The 24,386-nt window shown below is 41.7% G+C and overlaps 1 protein-coding gene across 1 annotated transcript in view; it reads left to right on the forward strand.

Moving 5' to 3' along the window:
• The first annotated feature begins 4,415 nt into the window (after positions 1 to 4,415).
• LOC117443110 (E3 ubiquitin-protein ligase HECW1-like) overlaps positions 4,416 to 24,386 on the forward strand; it is a 46,861-nt gene continuing 26,890 nt past the window's right edge. The window contains exons 1-8 of the mRNA XM_071202542.1: positions 4,416 to 4,432; positions 5,544 to 5,679; positions 7,490 to 7,675; positions 8,120 to 8,254; positions 8,581 to 8,692; positions 9,043 to 9,139; positions 12,325 to 12,408; positions 12,524 to 12,630. Coding sequence (XP_071058643.1) covers positions 4,416 to 4,432; positions 5,544 to 5,679; positions 7,490 to 7,675; positions 8,120 to 8,254; positions 8,581 to 8,692; positions 9,043 to 9,139; positions 12,325 to 12,408; positions 12,524 to 12,630 — 874 coding nt within the window. The remainder of the gene's footprint in view (positions 4,433 to 5,543; positions 5,680 to 7,489; positions 7,676 to 8,119; positions 8,255 to 8,580; positions 8,693 to 9,042; positions 9,140 to 12,324; positions 12,409 to 12,523; positions 12,631 to 24,386) is intronic.

A 24,386-nucleotide genomic window follows, 5' to 3' on the forward strand; every position in this document is an offset into this window, starting at 1 on the left:
ACACACACACACACACACACACACACACACACACACACACACACACACACACACACACACACACACACACACACACACACACACACACACACACACACACACACACACACACACACACACACACACACACACACACACACACACACACACACACACACACACACACACACACACACACACACACACACACACACACACACACACACACACACACACACACACACACACACACACACACACACACACACACACACACACACACAGTATTGTATTATTGTAGGTTGTTGTGTTTAATATTCATGAGAATATTTGTCATTGTTCAAATAATAATAAACATTAGCATAAAGCATATTTGTCCACTCATATGTTGATAAGAGTTAAAAAAAATTAAAAACTTGAAAAATATTCCTCTAAGGTACATTTAGAACAGATCAAAAATGTGCGATTCATTTGCGATTAATCGCGATTAACTATGGACAATCATGCGATTAATCGCGATTAAATATTGTAATCGACTGACAGCCCTAGTTAAAATATGTGCATATTTAATGAGATAATGGATAATTTGCATATTTAAACATGCTATTTCAGAAAAATTGTAATACAAAAAACAATTGCCTTATTGTAAGTAATTAACTGGATAAATGTTTAGCTGATACCTTTAAGTTAAAAAAATTACCCTATTAACCTGTGGTGTCTCGCCTTAAAACATGTTTGATTAAGTTTTGGTTCACATTTCAATAAATTGTATTTGTATTTGCTCTCCTTTTGTCCATTATTCTTACTGAAAATGTTAGATTACACATTCACATCTGACTGAAGATTGGCCCCATTTATTTGTGACGTTGCAAACTCTGCGCTACAAGGCACAAGTGATGTGAAGCTCATAAAGTGAGGCAAATAGAAATAATCAGCTGATGGAGTGTAGATGTGGAAATAGGTGCATTTGATCAGCTGACTGTTTTTACAATAAAAGTAGTTTCTTAGTGAATTTCCTGTACTGGTCTTAAAATCTCATAGGATCAGCTTTGAATGTTCCTCTTGGATGTTCTTCTTGACCCTCAGAGAAGGAGAAAATGTTGTGTCTTTCAGGCATGTCCTTTCCTAACAAAAAATACAGGAAACATAAAACATATTATTGCAGAACAAGTGTATTATTTATGAAAGTGGTGTGTTTGTGTGTTTAGGGGCTGTAGATATAATTATTTTGTAATTGTAATGTTTTTGTTTTTTTTCAACGGTGAGCTACAAAGACAATCAGATTATGAATGAACAGTATGAAGTTCATCAACATTGAAATAAATGTTATTATCAAAATAATATTTAACTGTTATCAAAACGTAGTGCAACTTGCTTGCTTGCTCTGTTGTCTCACTGAAAGAATAACTTTTACCACGTTGTTTACAGACAATATTGAGAGATAAATAGTAGCAGTTCTCACTATGTGTTAAATATCTTTGGCTTCAATACATTAAATTAGAAAGCTGACAAAATCATATTGCTTGTAAACATCTAAATGTAACCTTTTGCATGGAAAAACCCCTCAACTTAACTGATGTGTAGGTGATCTAGCATTTAGTATTGTTTAATGGAATGTATATCAGTGTATTAAAGTCAATACTTCATTAATTTAAACCAATATCTTTCGTGATTCGTTGTACAGTATGCAAATAGAGTCTTTGTACCTGTGCTGAAGTTCACTGCTGTGAGGAGTCCAGTTCTGTCTCTCACTCTCTGGTCCAGACTGCCTGCATCACCTGGACACCTTAAACAAACAGATATATATATGTAAAGTACCATGTGAACAAACAATATAACTGATTATCTTCTGTTGAACATGTTGGATTGTGTATTGTCCGAGTCAGGGTCCTTTTTATTTTACTGTAACTTTGGAAGTTGTGTTACCAATGCTTACTGTTTATTTGATACCAATTTGGTAATGCAATTAATACAAACAACTAGTGTTAATTTCGTTGACTAAAACAATGACGAAATATGTTCGTCAACGACCTTTTTTTCCATGACGAAAACGAGACGATGACGAGACGGCACCGACGGCAGTAAACAATAACTGTAACGAAATCATCATGCAATATCGTTGACGAAAAGTGACGAGACGAAAATGTAGTTTACTAAATAAAAACTATGACAACATCTCTCTTTACTTTCGTTGACGAAAAATAAGGAGACGAAATATTATCAAAGATAACGTTAAATCTCTGATAGTCAGTTTTTCTCCCAGCAGTTCCATTTCTGGTGCTGCGGCAGAGCAGCAGCTGTTTCTGTGCTGCGCGCGGCGGTACATTTGAATTACACCGGGCAGCGGCACAATATGAACTGTCAGGAAGACTCGGGTCTAACTAACTCATGGTCTAACTAACCTTATTTAACATAAAATAAAATGGCAACAACAGGGTTTAGGAGCAGTGGTCGCGTTAACCGAATACCCCCCCGTCAGCGCGAGTGAGTGATACATTGTGCACTCGACGGGTAATAATGGATTATGACGGAAATGTTTCAATCCTGTCCGTCAAAATGACTGACAACGAAAAAGTCTAAAGCCACCACTGCTTGGCAGAAAGAAACGATGTGATATTTGGGCCCATTTTCGCTACAATGAGGCGGAGAAAAAAAGCCTCAACAGTTTTCTTTGACTAAAATAAGACTAAAATGCTCAGACTTTTAGTCGACTAAATCTTGACTAAAATGTTTACTGTGTTAGTCGACTAAAATAAGACTAAAATGCTCAGACTTTTAGTCGACTAAAACTTGACTAAATAAAAACAGGATGAAGGTGACTAAATATGACTAAAACTAAAAAGGAAATGTAACACAGGACTAAGACTAAAACTAAATTAAAAAATAGCTGACGAAATTAACACTACAAACAACAAGGTTTGGGTTCGTTCTTCAGATGACTGTGACGTTAACATGTAAGCTCAATAATGAACTCCAGCTCAACCAACCATATTGTAATATCTAAGTAATCATCTTGAAATATGACATTAATAATTGTAATATACACACATCTTCTTGTGAGGTTGATTTCACATACACTACTTCGACATTAGCTTGTCTACATACTTGAGCATAGCCAATTTAAATTAACCTTAGCGATGCATACAGTTCCTACCTACATAATAAAATATCTCTCTAAGTTACAAGGATGACCTTATTTTATCAACCTCAAACAGAAGCCGTTTGTTCTACAGTATTATCCCACTTAACGCTTAACACTTGTCTATTTCGTTTTAACCTTTATAGCCTATATACAGTCTAGACTCTATGGTTTTAACTTGGAGGCTACGATTAGCAACGTTAGCACCGATGTAGCTACCACTCACTTACACGCTAACCCAAGCCTTAACATTCATCACGTAGCTGATTAAAATCATTAATACATAAATAAGTACTCAAATTTCACTTACCGCAAAACCGCATTCATGCACCGTCTGTTTCAACCGCAGAGCGAGTCACAATTAATCTGATATATAAGCATGAAGAACAAACAAACACGGCCGGGGTCAAGTTGTGTTCCCTGGATGAGCTGAGCAGGCAGAGTCCCTGTAGCTAGCTTCACGGAGCAGCTAGCAGAGAGACAAGAAGCTAACAGCAGTAGTCACTTGACAGAGCCGTCACTCAATGTGACCACGCCCTAATTTATGCAAAAACTTTAAGACCTAATATAAATAAAAGGGTCTTGTTAGAAAACAATTCACTCACAGATTAATAATCATGAAGGTGGAATCTAAATATATACTAGGGCTGTCAAACGATTAACATTTTTAATCAGATTAATCACAGCTTAAAAATTAATTAATCATGATTAATCACCATTCGAACTATGTCCAAAATCTGCCATTTCTTTATGTATATTGTTGTGGGAATGGAAAGATAAGTGAAAGAAGGCGAATATATCCATTTAACATATGTTAAATAAATGTTTATTATAAAAAAGTTCTGTGTGTCAAAATGAAAGACAGCCCACACACCTATCAATCATCAAACCGTGGGGTCTTAATTCATTACGTGTTAATTTCTATCAACGGGGGAGTACTTCAGGAAAGTCGACAGGGGGGAGGGGGGGCTAGTGGAGTACTTCGTGACCACAGAGTGTGAACGTTGTGATCAGCTGTTTTAGCGCAGTTCTCCACTGAGGATGTTGAGAAAATTGAAATGGCCCTTGAGAGGAATAAGGTTCCCCACCCCTGCATTACTGCATTACCGAAACATTTAGTGTGATTACTTTGTAACGTGTTACACCCAACACTGCTGTAAACACATCTATATACAGGGTTCCCGCGGGGTCTTAAAAAGTCTTAAATTTGATAATCAGAATTTAAGGTCTTAAAAAGGTCTTAAATATGATCAAAGAAATAAGAAAGGTCTTAAATATGATTTAGAAGGTCTTAAAAATGATCGGATTTGAAAGGTACTTCTGTGTAGCGATCACGTCTAAATGTGTTTTGGGGGAAATGTCCGGGCTGCAAAGTAACCAGTACGGTAAGAGCCTTTCAGTTCCCCCAACAATTTGTATTGAAATAAATCAACATGGTACCAGTAATCATTAACTTTGTTTCCCCTGGCCCCTTATCGGAGAACACCTAGCTAGTAACCTAGCAACCAAGCTTCAGCTAGCGGCAGTCAGAAATTAGGTATCTTTGAATCTATTTACAAATAAATATGGGGAAGTGTAAGTTCAACCATATTTGGTTGGAAAACATCGAATTTAGTGCTTGGTTGAAATCAGTGGAGGGGAACGTGTTAGAAGCCTGCTGCACCTTTTGCAAAATAAATTAGCATTTGTTTAGCTAGTGCAGCATTAGCTAGTGCTGCGTTAGCTAGTGCAGCAGCTCCCGCAACAACACCGGGGGACCTCCGGGCGACGTTTGAGTCTACGTCAACCCTAAAAGCGGAGGTGCTGTTGACGCTAAATACCGTAGCTAAACACCAATCATACAACAACATGAAGACAGCAGACCTCCGACTAAAGCTCTTGTCACACACACACACACACACACACACACACACACACACACACACACACACACACACACACACACACACACACACACACACACAGTGATTTGTTTTATGTATAGTGGACAATGGTCCTACTTTTTACGGATTCGACACTTTACTGAATGCCTTATTGAATGTATTACTGAATGACTTGCCTATTGAATATCGTTATCATTACTTTTTACAGGTTCGGCACTGAATGACTATTGGCCTGTGTGTTACTAAATTATTTGAATGTATGTTTAACATTGTTGTAATAGTGGTATTTGTATGTGTTTATATATTGTTATAAATTGGACAATATTAAAATGTGAAATTGCAAATATTTATTTTACTATTTAGTTTTTGTTACTATTTATTTTATTTAAGTTGTATTTATGTATTTGCACTTATTTGATTTATATTCATTTATAGTACAGTATGAGTCCCTGATGTCATATCATATTTTAAATGTCAAATATTATATTTATTAATAGTTCATATAAAGCCTCTTTAAAAACCTACTTTAGTGCTTAAAACAGAGAAAGTAATTCACCTTGTTTGTCTGCAGGTCCCGCTTCCCCTGTCAATCACCAGAAGATCAGTCATCTCCTCCAATCGCCTGCTGTCAAGTTCATCACACACCCAGAATTCTTCACTGTGTTGCACAGTAACTATGTTAGTCCTTCACACACACAAAATAATGGCTATGTAGATACAGCTCTGGAAACAATTAAGAGACCACCAATGTATAGGTATGTGTTTGAGTACAATTATCATTTTTTGATTTTAATCTATAAACTACTGACAACATTTCTCTGTGTTGGAATTCAACAGACACAGAGTGCTCTCTTAATTTTTTGCAGAGCTTCATATCAGATATAGTTTATTATATTTAGAATGACATACATAAATAGAATATATCTCCCTAAACTTTAATTATTTATAAATACAACATTTTAGGATAAAGTTGTAAACTATATTTGCTGACCTGGATGCTATTTTACTTTATTTATATTGTTTTGAAGTGACTAATGAGGACATTAACCATTATTTTAATGTCACTCAATTGAGTAAAAAATGTCACTTAATTTGTATACTGTAATGAGGCAGCTGCAGCCAGCAGCCACTTAAAATACTTGATTTTAAGTAAAAGGTCTTTATTGCTTATTATTAGTGTCTGTACCTATAGATAAATGCAATCTTTTTTCTAACCTTTCGCTTGATACATTATGTTAAGTCACTTTGACACAAAACACGTTAAACTGGAATGAGTCATTTATATCTATAATTATAAAAGTAGGGTAGACATGTGGATATTATCCCGCTGAACAAAACGTGCATTTATCTAACTGGTTCATTTTCCACAGACCTTATTTCAAGCTATTTTCCCAAATCCTATGGAGAAATCCCATTGCTTTTTTGTCGAGGGAACCGATGCGCAGCTTACTTCCGGGTTTTATGACTAGGTGGTCAACTTTGAAATCTTATATATCAAAGCGTCAAAACAAAATAGCATTTTTGTTGTGCATTCCTTATATTTGCATCAATAGGAATGTTAATAGTAGTAACAGAAACAGATATTTTCCTCTAGAGAAAATACAGATGGTGGATTATCTTTGACATTATCTTTTTATATAAGTATAAAATACACATGTTTGTGTCTCCGTCTTGTGATTTTAATTAATTTATCCTGAAAACAATCCCTCTCCTTGACTGAAGAAATAAGGAAGTATGAAATAAGGGAGGAAGATAGGATAAAATAAGATGGAAATGTATTAATCCCCGTGGGGGAATTCAAGCGTTTATAGCAGCAACACAGGATTCACACAAGGTAAAGAATAAAGATAAAATATTACATTACATGTTACTTGTTAGACGCTTTTATCCAAAGCGACATACATACTCAATACTGTGGGCAATCCCCACAGGAGCAATTTGGGGTGAAGTGTCTTGCCCAGGGACACAACGACATGCTGACTGCAGTGGGGTTTGAACACCTACGGACTTCCTCTGTGTCATCCCCTCCGCCACCTCCTCCAGAATGTCCAGTTGTACTCCAACTACAGAGCAGGAATGAAGTAAAGGAAGGAGAAATGTCAAAAAGAAAGTAGGGAATTGGAAAGGATAAAAGGAAAGTCAGTGACCTTCATTGTCTCTATCCTCCTTTTCTTCCTTCATTCCATTTTTCTTACCTTGACTGTCTTTCATATTTCCTTCTACCTTCCTTCATTTCCTTTTCCAAACCACTGCTTCACCTGGTGGATAGATATACCATTGCAATTAGTTTCCAAATATTGCACAATAGTGGCGTTACGAGTCCAAAACTATTTCTCATCTCGCCAGTATGAAGTGGGAAGGCTATTGATATGTGGCTGGATCTTTACTCATGATTACATTGCCAACACTACCCAAAAAGTATGTTTCCCACTATCAGTGATTTTATTTTATAAATATCAACGTAAACGTGTTGATGTTCTCTTGACAGGCAGCCTACCGGGTGTTCACCAACAGCAGTTGTGTGAAACACATGATTCTGAAGGTGCGCCGCGATGCCAGAAACTTTGAGCGCTACCAGCATAACCGGGACCTTGTGGTTTTCCTCAACAAGTTCGCAGACACTCAGCTGGAGCTACCAAGGGGCTGGGAGATCAAGACTGACCCCCAGGGCAAGGTAAGTTACGAATGTAAAATGACGGTGGGCATAGAATTGTGACCATAGAGTTATATGAATAATTTTACACAACTAGCAGACAGAGATTACAACTAATGCAGTGCCAAAAGTTGTGTTACAGGACAAGACCAATGACATTTTTATGAAATATTCTATACAAACAATAATATTATGTAAATGATCAAGCCATATAGATGATGATCATGATCATGTTAATAGAATATTAATGTTGTATTAATTCTGAGAGTAGATTGAGAGTAGATATGTAGTTTAAAGGCATGTCAATGTTTTTGCATAAAATGTACTTATTTTAATATTCAAAAAGCTTTTTTTTTTAAATAAAATTTGATTCATAATGTATTCATTCTGTGGAAGATCATTTTAAATAAATATTTGGCAAAACACATTGTACCTCTTCAGTTTTTTTTTTTCTCTGTTCCTTAGTCTTTTTTTGTGGACCACAACAGTCGTGCCACGACGTTCATTGACCCGCGCATCCCTCTGCAGAGTGGCCGGCTGCCTGGCCACCTTGCTCACAGGCAACATCTGCAGAGATTGCGCAGCTATAGCGCTGGGGAGGTACACACTCCTACCTGTACCATCAATTCTAAGTGACTCATTGTCGTCATTGAATCCACAAATATTTCCCTTCCTGAAAATGTACTGTAGCATGACTGATGTCCTATACGCTTTTGAACAACAAAGGCGATGTATGGCACAAAGGAATGAAAGATATCAGGCTTTAGATACACACAATACTTTTTAATCAGGTCCATATTTTGTTACTTGGATGCTCATGGGATTTGTTGAACAAATACATCTACAGAAAATAACCTATAAATATGATAATGAAGGATGTGAAAAAATGTTTATGTGAAGTTTGTGCTGTTGGTGTTTGTTGCCAGGCCTCTGATGTGTCCAGGAGTCGTGGGGCTTCCCTAATGGCCAGGCCTGGAAACAGCCTGGTAGCCGCCATACGAAATCAGCACAACAACTCACAACAATTGACTGCTCCTTGTAAGCACTGTCAAAGCCTAATATCATTAATTAAGCCACAATCAACCTGATGCAATTCATTGTTTCAAGTAGGTATGCACCGATACGACTTTTTCAATGGCGATACTAATACCTGGACTTTGGTATCAGCCCGAACAAAAAAACGTACCATCTGGAAGGTTTTTAATGAAATTATGTTTGTTAATCTTTTATAAAAACTGGCTGCTTGTGTTTTCTAGCCCAACATATGTTGGACTGTGTCCGTCACTTCGGCAGGTTTCAATATAACATTATGGGAGATGTACACCATAAATCTTTTTTTGTCTTTTAACTGCTTATTCTCTATTTGTCTTTCTCTATCTTTTCTCTAGCATACAATGACAAAATTGTGGCATTTCTTCGACAGCCAAACATATTTGATATGTTGCAAGAGCGACAGCCAAGCCTAAGCAGAAACCATGCTCTGAGGTATGCTTCTTTCTAAAATTATTAAATCAGATATAATGAGGTACTAATGTTAATTCTAAACTTTTATTTGTTATCATCACTGTCGTCTAGGGGTGTAACGGTACACGTACCCTTCGGTTCGGTACACGTGTGTACCGAAGTGTACGGAACGAATATAACGTTAAACGTAAAAAATTGAGAACGTGAACAATTTCTTGGAAGTAATCTCAGGTGCTGCGTCGCAGCATTCAGAGTAATTTGCTCCCATTGTGTTCAACGCATAGAGCGAGCAAGTCAATTCATTGGACAAGCTGGTCAGAGGGATGCGTTCAAATGTAGTCAGTAATTTGAGGAAATGGCGAACGCAGATAAAGTTGAGCTCGAAAATCCTCCAGCATCATTGAAGTCTCCGGTTTGGGAACATTTTGGTTTCGCAGTTACGTACAAGGATGACGGACAAAGACATGTGGACCGAACCAAAGCTGTTTGTCGGCATTGTTCAACTAAAATTGGTTACGCGGCTGGCAATACATCAAACTTGCACACTCATTTGAAAAGGCATCACCCGAACGTGAATATCACCGGTACCAAAAGACTGAAGTGCAAACCCAACTCCCGCTAGCATTTAAGCCTCCACCACTCGCAAAAACTTCAGACCGAGCCAAAGCTATTACAAACGGCAAATATCCTTATGTTGCCATGTTAGCAAAGCGCTACCTGGCTGTATCTGCTACCTCTGTCCCTAGCGAGAGGGTGTTCTCCACAGCAGGAGACATTGCTAGTGCCAGCAGATCTGCCCTTTCGGCAAGCAATGTGGAAGTACATTTTTCTTTAAAAAAACATGAAAATACAATGACAAGTAAGTCATAATGTCAAACTTAATGTTTATTTTATTATATTTTATATTTATTTGAGTGAATATTCATAGTTTAATAATAATTAAAAACCCAAAACTAATAGTGTATGTTTTGTGAGTACTAGTACAGTAAAGTTCAAATACAGATTATTTCAGTTCATCGAAATGCTGCACCTTAATGTTTATTTTATTATATTTTGCATTTATTTGAGTGAATACATTATTCACAGTTTAATAATAATTAAAAAAAAATATGTTATGTTTTGTGATAATTTTTTCTGCTGTACCGAAAACGTACCGAACCGAACCGTGACCTAAAAACCGAGGTACGTACCGAACCGAAATGTTTGTGAACCGTTAGACCCCTACTGTCGTTGTGTATATATAGCAAGGGTTCGTGCTACACAATGCATGTTTCTGCAAAAATATATGTTTGCCCCTGGAGACGTAACAATTTTTTCGAAGTTCCCTTTGGCCACTAAGCAGCTTCACTGATCTCCCGCCTGTCCGTAGGCATGTGCAATGCACTCGCAGAGCCAGCCTGCCAGGCGTTTCTTGGACAGGGCTTCCCCGGTCACCCCGCCCCCGAAGCACACAAACAGCTGTTCAGTGCGTCTAAGGGCAGCCGCTCCACATAACACGCTAGCGCACACACCGGGCAGAGGAGGTGCAATTTAGCCTCCCTCTCCCCACTATGGGGTGGAAGGTTAAAGCCCCCCAACTGAATAGCCCTCGACCTGAACGCACTCCTTAGGCTCTTTGGCACAAAGTAGGGGTTCGGTCTGAGTGTCTCCCCGCCCTGGTCATCCCGGATCACCGAGCAACTCGGGTGCACCGATAGAGCGGTTAACTCGGACACTCTCTTGGCTGACGTAGCAATGCTGTCTTCCACGACAGTGCTTTCAGGGAGGAGAGCTCCAGAGGCTGAAATGGTTAGGAGCCTCAAGCACCAGCGGCAGGTCCGACTGCGGGGGCGGAGGCGTGCACTACTGGGTGCAGCCTCCTGACCCCCCGTAAAAACCGCAACATCAGTGGCTGAGAGAAGACTGCCCTGCCGTCAAATCCCTCATGGCAGGACGAGATGGCTGCTGCATACACTTTCACTGTGGAATGAGCAAGCCCTCTGTCCACCAATAACTGTAAGTACGACAAAATAGATCCCAACTCACAAGATAGGGGCTCTATTTTCCGCTCCTCACACCATCGCAGGAATCCCAGCCACTTTGGCCTGTAACAAGCTGTGGTGGATCCCGCTCTAGCTGCCTGGATAGACTGAATAACACTATCAGACAATCCACCCTGTCTTAGCCTGTCCTTTCAGGGGCCAAGCCTGGAGAGGTCGGCCCAGAGTGGGTAACGCCCCGATTTCACCTGCCTCTTGAGACATCGCCCCCCAGAACTGGGGAAGCGCCCAGGGCTGGCCCATCTTCATCTGTGTCATCTCTGAGTACCACGGAGCCCTGAAGCGATTCCGGCGCTACTACGATGATTGACAGACGTTCCCGCCTCACTCTCCCCAGGAGAGGGAGAATAAGACGTAGAGCAGCTTTCTTGGCCATGGCTCGTGTGCAGACGCGTCCCCCCCAAGGGCGGGTCGTCGCTCAAAGCCATGGAGAACCACAGGGCACAGTGGCTGTTGTGCCGGCTGGCGAACAGATCCACCTCTGCTGTCCCGAACCGGGCCCAGATCTGCTTCACCACCTCTGGGTGAAGCGCCCACTCGCCTGGCAGGGGGCCGCCCCTCGACATGAGGTCGCAAAAAATCCCCAAGCTTCAGATACGCCCACCTCCAAGATTTTTTTAACGCGGCTGTGTGGACGTACCGTTACTCTGGGATAAATGCAATCGTTTTTGCTGAATGCTTTTTTCACACACACATCACTCTAGGACTATGGCGCGTGAATGGCCAGGTCCCCCAAACACTCGAAGCAGGGGTGGTGGGGACCGGCACCCACCATTTAAGCCAGGGCATGAAGGACAGGCCCGGGTCTCTAGAAGTGGCGACTCCATGGAGGTATGATAACTCTTTCTTCTTCAAACGTCTTGTTTGTTGCTCGCTTGAAGAGAAAAGGATGACGGGAACGGGAGGTGTGGCCGCCTTGGGCTTGTGCAAGCATTCAGGTAGGCCCGCCCCGGGGGCCGGCTACGTCTATAGAAATCTCAGTAGGTGAATGCTTGCATGATAAGGTAGTACCCATAGTGTCCAGTAGAGGGCGGTGCCTGTGAGAGATATAACAGAAGAGGTTTTTTTTCAATCTACATTATATCAAGCTGTGATAATTATTTATAGGAACCTGCCTTAATGTAAATACTATATATAATAAATTATTTGTCTTGCTTGACTGTTCAGGGAGAAAATTCACTACCTTCGGACAGAAGGTACTCAGGGGGTGGAGAAATTGTCATGTGATGCAGACCTAGTCATCCTGTTAAGGTAATACACACACTGAAACTAGTATCCATGTTTGGTAACAACATCTATTTTATTGAATTGTACAGTAAATGACTGAATTCAGAAATACTGTCTGTTTTGTGTGTTTTTCTTGTAGTTTATTTGAAGAGGAGATCATGTCTTATGTTCCGCCTCATCCCATCCTCCACGGCTTCAGCATTTCTCCTCGCTGTTCACCTGCCTCCTCACCACAAAACTCTCCTGGTAGGTCTTCAAACATAGCAGCTACAAGTGTCAAGCACACAGTTACTAAATTATTTTCTTTAAATATTGTCCCTCTTGTCAATAAGTCATCAAATCATCAAATAAAAAAACATGAATTGATGATTAACATAATGTTATAATATATTACATAACGTAGCAACATAACGTTTTTTTTTGTACAGGTTTTGTGTATAAATGTGAATGGAAACTTGATAATATGATCATGCCTTGACATAACAATTCCTTATTTAAGGTCAAATCAAATTCATTTTGAATGTTCTACATTGTTAAGTGTATTTCTTATACAAATCAAATCACAACAAAGTGAAACAAATATGCCATTTCTATGTTTATCAACAGAGGGCAGCAGAGACCTGAGGCCTGTACTACGAAGCCGGTTCAACATAACCTGGATATGTTTGAGTTACCCGGTTTACCTAATCCAAAACAAACACGCTCTCGCTAAGCTGCCCTACGACGCTGGTTATCAAATCGTTAACTCAAGCCAGGGTTTCTCTGTCCGGCTGAGTGCGCGTTCACATGAAAGGGGCGGGTTAGCAACATTTGACCAATCACAAACATGGACAAGCGTACTGACAGCGCAGCGTCTTACTTCCTGAATGAAAAGTGAACTATAATATTAGACAAATATGAAGAAGTTAAGCTTTAAATATCCATGACTTAAACACTGTATCCAGGATAAAAGCAACATAGGTACAGCAGGTACAAAAAAAAGTGTTTGAATGCGTACATTAACAGGTTTATGATATCACTGCCTAAGACAAGAGTGGATCTGACTTTAATTACATTTGACTCGAGTGTTTCGTCAACTTAATGTGTTGCTTAAAATAATACTTCTGCATACAGTATGTGACACTGTAAGTGTTGCACGGCCAGATACGGCTCAAGAAGCTGACTCAGATAAGGAAACATATGATACATTATGATGTGATATGAATGATAATAGGACCGGAAACCCAGAGTTTTCCCTGAAGTTAGCTCGCTAAGCGAAAATCCGGCTTCGTAGTACAGGCCTCTGCTAATACTAAATCAAGGCGCTATCATGTGTTTTGCTGAGATAGGCAGGGAGATACAACTACCATGTCCAATCATAGCAGGGCAGGACTATGGACCTTTAATATCATTACTGACACAAGCTGATGTCTCCCATCAACAACTAGGGCTCTTTTTCGTACAAAAGACGAACTAGTTAACTCCATTTTGCATTAAGAAAGAGAACATTAATAGCCAATAGCAATAAGGCAGGTTGACATTTTAGGAGAAGTCGCTAGAGTATAGGGCAGGGGTGTCCAAACTTTCTTCAAAGAGGGCCAGATTTGATAATGTGAATATGCCCGGGACCAATAGTCCCTTCTGACATCGTTTTTATTTATTTGGTTTTTCCCACACATAACACAATAAGGAGAAACAAATGCAGGTGCTATATATAAAAAAAAAACACAATGAGATGATAAGACAGAAACAGAAAACCCCTAAAACCAGTCCCTCCCACCCCTACCTCCAGACAGACAAACAAAACAAAGGCAACGAAAGAAAAACAGTTCCGGGTTTTACCGCAGATCACTGTACGTCAAAGCTAGCGGGCCATAAATAATACCAAAGTGCAGGCCATATTAAATCGGATCAGACTTTGGACATGCCTGGTATAGGCATAACACCCTAACATTTTCCCGGGTCGCCGAGGGTGCTGGCGTTGTTTGTTCGCCGCTCCTCCGCCCCAAATCTTGTTCTTTAGTCCAGATCAGAACCTCTCCTGTCGGGCTCTCTACTTTTTAAACGTCAGTCATCAGCAAAAATAGCAGCATCTCTCTATCGAATCGACACAGGTCTTCGTGTTGTCATCTCCTACCTGCTGGCTCTTTCCTGCTCACCGGTCCCTAGCCCGCTAGCTAGCTAGCTAGCATTATCGGACCTAGCAGAATGCTACCTAGATGCTCCTCGGCTCTCCGAAGTCTGCTGAGCTAACATTTCTGTCTCCACCCCAACTCCACCCTAACTCCGCGGCTCGTGTGGGTCTTCCCATCCCGCTGCGATCAGCCGGCTTCCCCGCTGACATCGTCTCTCCCTGCCGGGTTGCTATCAAGCTAGCTAACAAGCTAGTAGGCTGGTCACCCCGCTCCCACTCTGCACCAGGCTGTCAGCCCCTCCTACGATTCTCCTCCGGAAACCACTGGAATTATTCTCCTGATATGCTGTGGATTATCCTTCTGATTTTACCTGGACTCACACCGCTCCTTCTTCCACGGTCATCCGGCTCCTGGTCTCTGCTGCCCGGGTCCCCAGCATTAGCCGGATCATGCCGCTGTTGCAGTATAACTTGAGTCATGACAACTGGCGACATTCTATTATTTTCGTCATAGGAATCCGGGGCGTGTACATTGAGGACCCATTGTTGACTTACCATGTCGATCGCCTCATTTGTCGTTTACGTTCATCTTTTGCTATATCTGCCTTCATAAGATCACTTTGATGCACATTCAGTACTCGTATGTGAGGTTGTGGGTGAGAGGTGGATATCGTGACGCTTACAGGGAGGTATCGAATATTACAAAGTAGGTGACTGTGTGGATGTCTGTTCAAAATATTGCAAACTTGAATAAATCATTTAAATTATATATTTGTGTCCGACTTTCATTTGTACATCATTCTTAATGTGATGTATAGTAGTTTTGATAGCTTTCCATACCTTCAGACAGCCTAAAAGTAAAACACAAGTTGTTTATTCACAGCCCGAATGCTCATCGACATGACTGGATCACTCATGACAGGTTGTGATCAGCTCTGATTAAATTGTGATATCAATTCTGTACCTTTCTCCAGGGAGCACGTTTTTTTTTATGAAATACCTGTATCCCTCTCATCACAACAAGACTCTACACTGTGCAGGAAAAATAATTACATACATGAAAATAACCTTGATGCATGGGAATGAAACACACAAACTATCTTCCGTGGCTATACTTATATGTCACAGTAATGGTAAACTACAGAAAAGTAAGTCCAGCGGGGCACACGTTGAATACATATTATAATACAGTAGTTCTATTATACCTTTAAGCCTATACGTTTAACCCATAAGAACCCGGACCCATTTCTACTTTTTGGGAAATTAATGGGAACGTCATTTAGACTAAATAGACCACCTAGAACACATTTCTGACAAGTAACCCCCCCTAGTGTCAAATATCTGAAATGTGACATATATGTCACATTGGGCTTTAATGGTAAAGTAACTCTTATTTATAACTTCATTAATGAGGATGATTTTTTGGTTTACATTTGTTTGAACATACTTTGAATTGAATAATAAAGAATATGTTTACTAAATATAATTGAATCAGCTAAATTAACTGAGCAGATCATAATCATAATTGTGCAATCAACTTGTGCCCCGCTGGACTTACGTTTCTGTGGTTGACCGTTACTGTGACATATCAGTATAGCCACGGAAGATAGTTTGTGTGATTCATTCCCATGCATCAAGGTTATTTTCATGTAGCCTATGTAATTGTTTTTCCTGCACAGTGTAGAGTCTTGTTGTGATGAGAGGGATACAGGTATTTCATAAAAAAACCGTGCTCCCTGGAGAATAGCTACAGCATTTATATCACAATTTAATCGGAGCTGATCACAACTTGTCATGAGTGATCCAGTCATCTCGATGAGCGTTCGGGCTGTGAATAAACAACTTGTGTTTTACTTTTAGGCTGTCTGAAGGTATGGAAAGCTATCAAAACTACTATAAATCACATTAAGAACGATGTACAAATGAAAGTCGGACACAAATATATAATTTAAATGATTTATTCAAGTTTGCAATATTTTGAACAGGCATCCACACAGTCACCTACTTTGTAATGTTCGATACCTCCCTGTAAGCGTCACGATATCCACCTCTCACCCACAACCTCACAAACGAGTACTGAATGTGCATCAAAGTGATCTTAGAAAGGCAGATATAGCAAAAGATGAACGTAAACGACAAACGAGGCGATCGACATGGTAAGTCAACAATGGGTCCTCAATGTACACGCCCCGGATTCCTATGACGAAAATAATAGAATGTCGCCAGTTGTCATGACTCAAGTTATACTGCAACACCGCCACTCAACTCCCTGTCAGATCTCCACTCCTTTAATAACCGCCTGCCTCCGGACTGCATGGACATCCTCACAGATAATGAAATACTCTGCAAACGGCATCCTCCACACAGAGGCTCTGGCCGTAAGTTTTTATTTCATTCCACGTCTCCACACTCCATCCCGTCCATTCGGTCCTGTCACACGCCCACACTACGCCATCACAACAAACAACACGTGAATCTGACCAATCTCCTTCCACTCCCCCGGTCCACTCAACCCCTCCCAATGCAACGTCACCTCAGAGCAGCCCTGCTCAACTCACGCTCCATCCAGAATAAAAGCCACATTCTGAATTAATTCATTAAAGACAATAACCTGGACTTTGACCGAAACATGGCAAAAAACCCTGGACTATTTTTCTTTAAATCAAATCACTCCAGCAGGATTCACATACATTAACAAACCTCGCCCACAAGGGCAGGGTGGTGGTATAGCTGCTATTATCAGAAAGGAAATAAAAGCTACCATAATCCCCATCCCTGATGTTTCTTCATTTGAACACCTGATCTTCAAACCCTCTGGTCCCACTCCCCTGGTCACAGCCATCATCTACCGTCCCCCGAAGCCAAACTCCTCCTTTCTGTCCGACCTCTGACATTCTCACTCAGCTTTCTGCCATATCCCCATCTGTTCTCCTCTTAGGTGATTTTAACATTGATGTTGACGACCCGACCTGCAAATATGCCTCTGAATGTAAGGAAACCCTTCACTGCTGTAACTTCTCTCAACACATCAACTTTCCAACACACAGCCGTGGTCACATCCTGGACTTGGTCTACTCCACTGGTCTCACCATCCATCATCTGTCCAGCCTCAATCTCCACATCTCTGATCACCTGGCCATCATCATGGACATCAACATCCCCATCCCCGCCCAAAAGCAAAAACGCACAATAACCTACAGAAATCTTAAATCCATCTCACCTTCTGCAATCACTGACTCCATTACCTGCAAGATGTCTGTCTCCTGTCTCCCCCCCCCCACACATTCTGAAAACCCATCTGAACTTGTGGACTATTATAACCGCACCCTCTCCTTCTGTCTCAATGAACTGGCCCCCACAAAAACAAAAAATGTCTCTTTCATACACTCCCTCCCCTGGTATACCCCCGAACTCCGCCAAATGAAATCAAGGAAAACATCAACTTGAACGCCAACAGAAGAAAACCACACTAACAGTCCATCTTCAAATCTACAAAGACTATCTCCAGAAGTACAGTAACGCACTCAAAGCAGCCCGGTCTAATTACTACTCACAACTCATTCAGTCCGGCTCCATCAACCCCAAGCGTCTCTTCTCCACCATCAGCAAATTTCTCAAACCCTGTGACAACGCCACCTCATCCTTCACCACCGAACAGTGCAACTCCTTCCTCTCGTTTTTCCAAACCAAAATCACCAACATTTACAGCAATCTGACACCATCATCAGCACCCCCCACCTCCCCTCCTGGCTCCCCCCCTTCACCTCACAGCCCCTGTCCCACTTCTCCCCTGTGACCCCCATGCAACTGTCCGACTTCATGGCTGGAATTAACTCCATCTGCACATTTGACCCAATGCCCTTCAAATGTGTTAAAGAGAGCCTCCCTGCCATCTCCCAACTCATTGCCACCATCATTAACTCCTCCCTCAGATCTGGATCAGTTCCCCCCTCTCTCAAACTGGCTGCTGTCACACCCATTCTCAAAAGACCTGGACTCACACCTGACATCATGTCCAACTTCCGGCCCATCTCAAATCTCCCCTTTCTGTCAAAAATACTTGAACGTGCCTCACAACTTAAAGGTCAAATGCAAAGCTTACAAATATGCTACATTTTTATAGAAATGTTGTTTTTAAGACTGCCTTTATTTTTTATTTAATTTAAATCGAGATAATACACCCGAAAAAAAGCTTTTTATTGATACAAAACTCGACCCAAAGCCGTCTGACATGTCATTCCCAGCAGCCTCCGCGCGCGTGACGTCATTGTGGCCAAACAGTCTCCGGGCCAAATATCCCGACTCGACAGTCTCGTGCGCTGTTCACTTCACATGTCAGCTGTGTTTTTCGCTCATGACTGGTGCAGAAAACTCTGAATTATATCTGCGAAATCACGCAAAACATGGGTTATTGTTGTGCTTTCGGATGTACGAACGGTGCGGGATCTGGGAGAATTTTTCATTCATTTCCCCAAGACAAAATCATCCGCCGAAACTGGATTATTTTAGTAATAATAATAATAATAATGCATTTTATTTATGGGCGCCTTTCAAAACTCTCAAGGACACCTTACAGAGCATAATTAAAGAAGAGCACACAGTAATACAAGACTTAAACAATTAAAAACAACAATCAGTTTAGCAGAGATTAAGAAATGGAATATGCCAGTTTAAAAAGGTGTGTTTTCAGGCTGGATTTGAAGGTTGGGAGTGAGTCCATATTGCGGATGTCTTGTGGGAGAGAGTTCCAGAGAGGGGGGCAGAGTGGCTGAAGGCTCGTGACCCCATGGTGATCAGGCGGGCAGAAGGTACAATGAGTTGGAAGGCAGAGGAGGATCGGAGAGTACGAGAGGGAGTGTAGATGTGAAGGAGCTCAGAGAGATATGGAGGTGCAAGAGTGTGAAGGGCCTTGGAGGTGAGGAGCAGCACTTTGAAGTCTATGCGCTGCTTAACGGGGAGCCAATGGAGTTGTTGGAGAACCGGAGTGATATGATTAATGAAAGGAGTTCTGGTGATGATACGGGCGGCTGAGTTTTGGACCTGTTGGAGCTTACGTAGGGATTTCTGAGGAAGACCAGAGAGGATGCCAGCCTCGTCCACGCCCTTGTTACGTCCCGTATCGATTATTTTGCAATAATCGGACGTAACAAGGGCGTGGACGAGGATGGCGGTGCTGTTGGGTGTGAGTGACGGGGCGGAGGCGGTTAATATTGCGGAGGTGGAAGTAGGCAGATCGAGTGATGTTGTTGATGTGAGCTTCAAATGATAAGGTGCTGTCAAGGATGACACCCAGACTCTTAACTTGGGGGGAGGGTGAGACTGTGGAATTGTCAATAGTGAGGAAGAATTTGTCAGTTTTAGCCAGAGTGGACTTGGAGCCAACTAGGAGAAACTCGGTTTTATCACTGTTGAGTTTTAAGAAGTTGGATGAGAACCAGGATTTGATTTCCAGTAAGCAGTCGGAAAGGGCAGTGGGGGGGAGAGTGGAGGTGGGTTTGGTGGAAAAATAGAGCTGGGTGTCATCCGCGTAGCAGTGAAATTGGATTGCGTATTTTCTGAAGATATGGCCGAGAGGTAGGAGGTAGATGATAAATAGGAGGGGGCCCAAGACAGAACCCTGAGGAACACCAGTGAAGACTGGATGGGACTGTGATTTGAAGTGTTTGAGTTGGACAAAGTGAGTACGGCCGGAGAGGAAAGATCTAAACCAGGTGTGGGATGTGTCAGTGATACCAATGGAAGATAATCTGTCAAGGAGGATTTGGTGTGAGATGGTGTCAAAGGCTGCAGTCAGGTCAAGGAGGATGAGTATGGATAAGAGCCCAGAGTCAGCTGCTACTAGGAGGTCGTTTGTGATTTTAACCATGGCCGTCTCTGTACTGTGTGAGGAGCGGAAGCCAGACTGAAATTCTTCAAAAAGATTATTGTTGTTCAGATGAGTATGGACTTGGGCTGCAACTGTTTTTTCGAGTATCTTGGAGACAAATGGTAAATTTGAAATTGGGCGGAAATTATTCATGTTGTTGGGGTCCGCACCAGGTTTCTTGAGAATAGGGGTTATTGCACCTGTTTTGAGGGATGAGGGGACGAGACCAGAGGTAAGGGAGGAGTGAATTATGTCGGTAATTAAAGCGGAGAGAGAAGGTAGACATGCTTTAACTAGGTGGGTAGGAAGGGGGTCAAGCTGGCAGGTGGATGATTTTGATTTCTGAATGAGATTTGATATTTCAGCGACAGTGGGAAGTTCGAAGCTGGATAGTGGGGAGGAGAGGGGAGCATACAGAGTTGAGTGAAGTGATGTATAGCTGGAGGAGGTCAGTTGCTGGTGAATATTTTTGATTTTGGCATTGAAAAAGGTCATGAAGGTGTTACATTGAGAGGTTGAGTACAGGTGGGGTGCAAGAGAGGCCGGTGGCTGCAGAATGCTATTGACTGTAGAGAACAGAGTTCTGGTGTTTCCTTCACCTAACCTAATTAATTTGGCATAGTATGCTGATTTAGCAGAGGAAAGGGCATCCTTGTAGGCGAGTATGTGGCTGTTGTACATGTCCTTATGGACTACAAGGCCAGTTTTGGTGTACAGGCGTTCAAGACGACGACCTTTAGCTTTGAGCTGGCGTAGCTCAGGTGTATACCAGGGGGCAGAACGGGTGAAAGAGACAGACCGGGTTTTCAGAGGTGCATGTATGTTTAAAAGGTTCTGGAGTCCGTCATTGTAATGGGAGACCAGCTCATCTGTGGTTGATAGGCAGTCTTTGCAGGGGAGGTTGTTAATTCCATTAGAAAAAGCAGACGTGTTAATATTCTTGACATTACGGAATGAGATGGAACGTGACATATTTGCTTTGGGTAATGTTAACTTGACATTGAAGGTTACAAACTTGTGGTCAGAAATGGGCAAATCGAATGCAGAGCAGTTCAGAGGAGTTACACCAGAGCAGCAGATCAGATCAAGTATATGTCCTTTGGAGTGTGTGGGAAAGTCAATATATTGCTGTAGTCCAAAACTGTCCAGGCATGATGTAAAGTCCTTTGTGAGACTATTGTTGACATTGTCCATGTGAATATTAAAATCACCTATCACTATTATATTAGGGGAGAGAGAAGATAGGGAAGTAAAAAAAGCAGATACTTCATTTAAAAAGTCCTTATTGGCCTTGGGTGGACGATAGACAGTGGCAAGAATTGTTGGAATTGGCCCATTGATTTGCAGAGCAATGGACTCAAAGGAAGTATTCACAGGAACTGTCAGTGCAGATACTTTCCACTTCTCGTTGTAAAGTATCGCGAGACCACCGCCCCTGCCAGAGGGACGGGATTTGCTGGTGTAAACAAAACCAGGTGGGATAGTTTGATTAAGCTGTGTAAAGTCATTGGGCTGTTGCCACGTCTCAGTCAGACATATAAAATCAAACTTATGATCTTCCAGTAGATCATGAAGTAGAAGTCCCTTGTTGTTGAGCGAGCGGATATTGAATAGTCCGATGGCGAGATCATATCTGTCAGGTTTGACGCCAACACTAGCACACCTGGCCAGGTTTGCTAGCGAGCTGTGGTCAATAGACCGTCCGGTGGATCTTCTTGCGGGACGAGGATTTGAGGAACAGAAGGATGGAATTGGTTTTGTGTCATCGAAGTTGAAGCTCCGACGGGATCCGCGGTGGATGTATTTCCGACGAGCATGATGAGCGATGTCCAGGTGATGCAATGTCGGTGGGGGCTCTGACAGGTGGAATCGCAGTTGGAAAAGTTTGACTGCTGAGTATTGAAGTATCGGTGTTACTGGATGGACTATGAAGGATATAATCCATGCGAGGATACTCCATACCAGCAGCCTGTTGATCCACATCGTTACCTGGATGGTGAAGCTACCAGATACAGGTCCCGGTATGATAGCAGCGGCGGCTAGGCGAGGCAGGGGAGCTAGCCAGGTAGGAAGCCGGTAAATCGGTGGTCCAAAACACACACGATTGCAAGTTAAAACAAGGGATCAAGTCACTGATATTGTCGGGAACGTAGGCTGCTGTTCTAATTGCTGAGAAAACAGTAAAAATAGTGACAAAGAAACGAGATAATTGGAGTAATACTCCGTAGTTCCAGAGAGCAGCGGCAGCCAGTCGTGCCAGCGTTCACTCCCTGTTCCCTGTTAAAGAGTGAATCGTGTTGGCTGGCAGCCGACAAAATGGAGCAAGTTGTGCTCTGACCACTTCGCGATGTTGATCCTGCCATCGTCAAGTCTGTTGGTGGAGAAGCATTTAAAGTAAACCCTAGCACAAAAAACAACCGAAAGAACGAAAGAGCCGGGCAATGCAGAAACGCCAAAGAATTGAGGTAAACAAATGTTGATTTGATTTCAAAGCACACGGAGCACAGAGCGGACAGCAGATAACGGAATTGCAGTTGTATTGCTTATAGATTATCAGAACATTTCAAAGGGGACACAGCCCCATTGGATATTAACCTATGGATTAACTACATCATCGTTTTTATCATTTTAATGCCATTTTAGACCAGACAAAGAAGAAGGTAAGCCTAGCTCATGTTAGTACCTAGCGCCACATGTTTTGATGTACGTTTTTGTTGATAACCTCGCGAGTTTGTATCTTTCAGTGTTGAGGTGGGCACCCTTAGATTCTGTGTCTTTACGATCATAAACAATGTGTTGGATGTGGAGCTAGGATAAGTAATAAGGGAGCTAGGAGTGATTTTCGGTGCAGTAATAGGTTAGCATTTTTTGCTCGGGGCTAATTCAGAGGCTCACTGTTAGCATTGTGTTTTTTTTTTAAAAAATAAATGAAAAAGATCAGTTAAATGAGTTTTTTCCCGTTATATGGATATAAAATATTCATAGTTTATTAAATATTAAGGTTCCTTAGACGTCGTTTCCTGCAAATGACGCGATTTCGGGTCCGTTGGGCTAAGAGGATAACAGAGTATGTTTTATTTATTTTTCACAACAGTTGTATTTGGATGGAATGAATACCTATAGTGATAATTCAAAGTAATAAAATGATTTTTACAGTGAAAAAGTTCAAATGGAACTGATGGTTCCCAAATTACCCAGAGGTCGCCTGGACTTTATTTTTCTAAACCTCTAAAATTTCACTTGTTTTGCATCAATTTTGATACAGGGTGTTATAGTTTGGATTCCTAAAGCTTTTAGTCTATAGTCTACTCAGAATCAGACATGATAACGAAACTAAGTTGTACTATCGGCGGAAGCAGCTGTGAGCCATAAGCCAGGTGGAAATATGTTTGGCCACTCTGACGTCACGCGACGCCATCTTGCGGAGATGAGCGGCTGAGAAATAAATCGTCGGACTTGGTGTTGGGGGTTGAACAAAATAAATATTGCGCATTGCCAGACGCATATTATCTCCGATTTTAATACTGCAATGTCTTAGATAGTGTTGTAGCTATATGATTTCCATTTTACTGGCAATTATAAAAAAATCTTTGCATTTGATCTTTAAATCCCACCTCAGCTCCAATGACCTCTTTGAGCCATTGCAATCCGGTTTCCGATCAAAACACAGCACCGAGACAGCTCTTCTGAAAATCACAAACGACCTCCTCCTCTCCTCTGACTCCGGCAACCTGAACATCCTCATCCTCCTTGACCTCACTACAGCATTCAACACCATCAACCACACCATCCTGCTGTCCCTCCTCCAATCATCACTCAACATCACCGCCACTGCACTCTCCTGGCTGAAATCCTACCTCACCGACAGACATCAGTTTATCAACATCAACAACTGCACCTCCTCCAGTGCTCCTCTGTCCCAAGGCGTCCCCCAGGGTTCGGTGCTTGACCCCCTCCTCTTCATCCTCTACATGCTCCCCCTTGGAAAAATAATTAGTCGCCACAACCTTCAATTTCACTGCT

This window comes from Pseudochaenichthys georgianus, unplaced genomic scaffold (genome assembly GCF_902827115.2).
Source record: "Pseudochaenichthys georgianus unplaced genomic scaffold, fPseGeo1.2 scaffold_540_arrow_ctg1, whole genome shotgun sequence".
NCBI classification, from domain to species: domain Eukaryota; kingdom Metazoa; phylum Chordata; class Actinopteri; order Perciformes; family Channichthyidae; genus Pseudochaenichthys; species Pseudochaenichthys georgianus.